At 39.3% G+C, this 5000-nt stretch overlaps 1 protein-coding gene across 1 annotated transcript in view; it reads left to right on the top strand.

Moving 5' to 3' along the window:
* Positions 1-5000, top strand: part of LOC115217245 (putative deoxyribonuclease TATDN2) — a 30326-nt gene that overhangs the window by 19596 nt on the left and 5730 nt on the right. Inside the window, exons 2-3 of the mRNA XM_029786887.2 lie at positions 1-1367; positions 3953-4124. The exon at positions 1-1367 is cut by the window's left edge and continues 492 nt beyond it. Of these exons, the coding sequence (XP_029642747.1) occupies positions 1-1367; positions 3953-4124 (1539 nt within the window). The remainder of the gene's footprint in view (positions 1368-3952; positions 4125-5000) is intronic.

Here is a 5000-nt window from a genome sequence, read left to right on the forward strand (position 1 = left end):
TGGCATCCACAAGACTTTATCAGATACTTTGAATAATACATCTTTTCTAGATGAGGGTGAATTTGGTGTGACTAAGGAGGTTAGTCATGATTTTGGTTGTTCCAGACAGTTCGGTCGTGCTAGGCAGCCATACTCCTCAAACTCACAAGGAACAAATAAATTCAAGGCAGCAGGAAGAGGAAGGCTGCTTTCCCTTATGGAAGATTACTTGAAGATGGAATCGGAAGAAAGGAATGGCCATAGTAAAGAATCTGATTCTTTGACATCTGCAGATACTTGTGGTACTGTGATCCGCAATCAGCATACAGTACACAATAATTCTCATCCAAACTCCTCATCTAATGGTGTTTTACGAAACAAACGTGAGAATCCCAGAATTTTGGGTAAAGGGAGAGCTCGCTTAGCTAAAAAGTCTACAATGGCTGAAAAAAAATCTCCAAGAGTTTCATTGGACAGAAGCTCATTGAAGAGTCCAGACATGTCAGCTGGACAGTTTGACTCCTGTGATCAAGAGGATGAACTACAACAACAGGAAGAAAAATCTCCAAGAGCCTCGTTGGACAGAGGCTCGTTGAAGAGTCCAGACATATCGTGGGACAGTTCTGAAATTCCAGCTGAAGACAACACTACTGAAAAGACTGCTGTGGAAAGCAAACCTCTGAGCTGGGCTGAAGAAATGAGAGAATTTGATCGACTTCATCTTAAGGGTAATAACAGTGATTATGATGATGATGATGACGATGATAGTAATTGTAGCATGTCACCACATGTTCTGAGGAATTCAGTTGAGAAAGAGAATCAATACAACAGCAGATCACCTGAAAATCATGTTTTATACAAAACAAATAACTATTCACCCAATGGAAACCAATTTTCTGATAATGGAGTAAACAACAGGCATCGCTCTAAACATCGGATTAACACACGATGGCGGACAGTCTCCAATGATCCCAGTTCTAATGGTAACGGTTTCAACTCTAGAAATAAACTAACATCTAGTTTTGTCGTCAATGGAAATGAAGTTTCTCCGAAAGACCTACGGCATAGAATAAGTAGCATCGCAAACAATGGGAGAATTAACACTTCTTCATATGGGAATAAACAGACATCACTAACACACGGTGACCATACTGAAAGAATAACCAAATCTTGGGAAGAAAGCTTTCGATCACGATGTTCAGCAGCTGGCTACAAATTCTTCGATACTCATTGTCACCTAGATAGAATCTTTGATGATCTGAAAAGCAAATCAGACAAACAGTTTTCAAATTTCAAAGAATTTAAAGAGGCAAATTGGACAACATTTCCAAAAGAATTTGCTGGTTGCTTAACTGTTTTTTGTGATCCTTGGAAATTTGATTCTAAAGGTTAGTCTTATTGAAACTATTTAGCTTTCTTTTTTGTATTTTTACTTTCTTATCCCATGCTTGTTGTTTTACCATGTATTAGTTTTTCTACATAGTAACAACCAATATATATGCTTAAATGTATTTGTTTTTCTCTAATAAATTGCACTTTGGGAGGCTCTGATGAAACTATAAGGTGTTACTCAGGCACTCAACTATGAATCAGTGGAAACAACTGTAAATTAACAAAGTTCATAAAATCATTTATTAATTTGTCATCTCTTTTCTTGCCTCACTGAGGCAATGACTAGTGACCAAGACCTTTGGAAATATTCAGTGCGTGAGAAGATCCGGCAAGCCATATGAGACCATAACCTGTGGCCTATGCCAGGGGTGTAACCAGCCAACTTATGCGTACCTTTCCTTCATTAGACACTAAACTCTGCTTGCGAAGACCTGTTGAGGCAAGTGAAATCGAAATCAAATCAAATTTGCAAATTCGATGACTGACACCCGTGCCACTGGAGTGCTAAGATCACCATCTGAGTGTGATCGCTGCCAGCGCAGCTGACTGGCTTCCGTACCGGTGGCACATGAAAAGCACCATTCAAATGTGATCGTTACCAGCGCCGCCTTACTGGCACATGAAAAACATTTGAGCGTGACCATTGCCAGTACCGCCTGACTGGCCCCCATGCCGGTGGCACGTAAAAGCACCCACTACACTCCCGGAGTGGTTGGCATTAGGAAGGGCAACCAGCTGTAGAAACTCTGTCAGATCAGATTGGAGCCTGGCGCAGCCATCTGGTTCACCAGTCCTCAGTCAAATTGTCCAACCCATGCTAGCATGGAAAGCGGACGTTAAATGATGATGATGATGATGATGATGAATAACTCGTATAAATGTTGGTTGGTTTCTCTGGTAATGCTTTACATTGTATGAAGAGAAGAGGAAAGAGTGTAGAAGAGAGATACAGAGAAAGTTGAGGTGGAAGTGCAAAATGAGTATCTGGTGATATATATCCATCTAAGAGTCCATAAGTCAGTTGATGTGTCTACCCACCTCCAACAATGGATACCTCTGAAGAGCACAGGGTTACATAATCGGACTGTTACCTAACGCTGTTGAACCCCCTGTGTGAAACCGAAAAGCTCAGCTGTAATGGATATACAGTACTTTACATTTCAATTAATACACATAGACACAAACACACACACACACATGTATGTACATATATATACAACATACACACACATAACGTAAGAGAGATTAGGTTGTCTGTATCCCCATTAAAAAAAAAATTTTCTCAAGGTCATTCATTATTCATGGATTTAGTGTTTGTGCGCTGTGAGATGATGATTGTGTTGATGATTGATCACAGATGTATGCTGAGCACATGGTTAGAGGCAACAGAAAGTGCTGATGCACTAACTGCCAAAAGGTCGCAAGTTTAAACCCTAGCTGGAGTCGTTAAATTGTATATTCATTCAAGCATGCCACATTAGTAACTCTGTTTGCTTCAGGCTTCTTCACTGAAACAAATAAGCCTTCCTTATCTTCATTTATTTATCTTCTTCATTCTGATTCCTTGGGTTTTTTTTTACGGTTCATTGGTTAGCAAGCTGGAATAACATGCAACTATTAAGAGAATCATTGTTGCATTGATTCACATGCAAATATGCAATATTGCATATTGCTGAAACAATTGTTTTTACGGCTAAATGCATTCCATTGCTATTGCTAATCACTGAGGCGTGAATTAGGGAATGAGTGGGATCTATTTCAGCCTAACCTTTCTAGCTCAGTCGTGGTTCAATTGTCTCTTGTTGTTGTATTTTTGCAAAGAAAAGAAAAGAAAAAAAAAAATTCTTCAGCTGCAATAATAATTGATAATGATATAATAATAAGTTTTGAATTTTGGCACAAGGCCAGCAATTTTCAGGAGACTGGAGGTAATTGCTTACATTGACCTCATTATTTGACAGGTACTTTATTTTATCAACCTCGAAAGGATGAAAGGCAATGTTAACCTTGGTGAGATTTGAACTACGGCAATAATAATAATAATCCTTTCTACTACAGGCACAAAGCCTGAAATTTGTGGGGAGGGGACTAGTCAATTACATTGACCCCAGTACTCAACTGGTACTTAATTTATCCACCCTGAAAGGATGAAAGGCAAAGTCAACCATGGCAGAATGTAAGGACGGACCAAATGCCACTAAGCATTTTACCTGGTGCGCTAACGATTCTGTTGGCTTCCTGAAAACAATAATAATAATAATAATAACCCTTTCTATTGTGGGCACAGGACCTGAAATCCTTGGGAGAGGGGACTAGCAGATTACATCAAATCCAGTGTTCTGTGATGGGATTCTTTCAGTTTCCACCTATTAAATCCACTCACAAGATTTCGGTCAGTCTCGGGGCTATAATAAAAGGCACTTGCCCAAAGTACCCTACAGTGGGACTGAACTCAAAACCATATGGTTGGGAAGTAGTTTTTAACCACACAACCATGCCTGCACACACATTAAAAAAGTGAGAGAGAGAGAAAGAGATGTTTTATAAATATGAAATGATTTCAAATTTTGATCTCTTGCAGGAAGTCTACTATGTAGCTTCATCATGGAAGACAACGTGTGGATAGCAATGGGATGTCACCCAAAGAAGGTGAAGTATTTCACTGTTGAGCGAATGCAGCAACTGAAGGATTGCCTGTTGCAAGTGCCATCCATTGTAGCTGTCGGAGAGATAGGATTAGACTACTCTGGATCGTGAGTATCAATATTTGTGTTGTTAAGTTTCCCAAATTGGATCTTTTCGGTTTGAATGGCAATTTTTTCTAGCGGTGTCATATGAAATTGTCACCCATAATTATGTCCCTAGTGTCGATCTATTGCATTTCAATCTGTTTTAGGGTTAGGGGGGAAGGGTACCTTTTTTCTTCAGAAATGTAAATAAACCCAATCTGTCTCTTAAACGAGGGACATATTCATACGGCACAGAATGTTTTCACCTCAAATAAACGTCATTGATTGGTTGAAATTGCAGAAATTGAAGAAAAAAAACAACAAATATTTTACAAACTATAGAATTTTCTCAAAGCCAAGAGAAAAGATGTTTTATAAACACATTCTACCAGTATATGAAGTTTAAAAGTGTTTAGTTACGTGGAAATTTTAAAAACCTGCCGTTCAAACCGAAAAGATCGCCCAAATCAGTCTTGATTAAGTAGGACCTTTGAACCAGAGATTTTCCAGTCATGACCATTCTGTCATATTTTTTTTCTTTTGTTAGTTTTCTTTTTTCAGGCATAATGTATTTAGAACTAGCTGATTCTATATGTCTTCTGCTTTTTAAGACGGTAGGGTGTGATTTGAGAGAGTGCAACATATAGGGTCCCTCTCATTGGCTCATATTGTTGATGCAGCTGACAAACACAGGAGTGGCTGTGTGGTAAGTAGCTTGCTTACCAACCACATGGTTCCGGGTTCATTCCCACTGCATGGCACCTTGGGCAAGTATCTTCTACTATAGCCTCGGGCCGACCAAAGCCTTGTGAGTGGATTTGGTAAACAGAAACTGAAAGAAGCCCATCGTATGTTTGTGTTTGTTACCCCAACATCGCTTGATTACCGATGCTGGTGTGT

This window comes from Octopus sinensis, linkage group LG11, assembly GCF_006345805.1.
Source record: "Octopus sinensis linkage group LG11, ASM634580v1, whole genome shotgun sequence".
In the NCBI taxonomy this organism is placed as follows: Eukaryota; Metazoa; Mollusca; class Cephalopoda; order Octopoda; family Octopodidae; genus Octopus; species Octopus sinensis.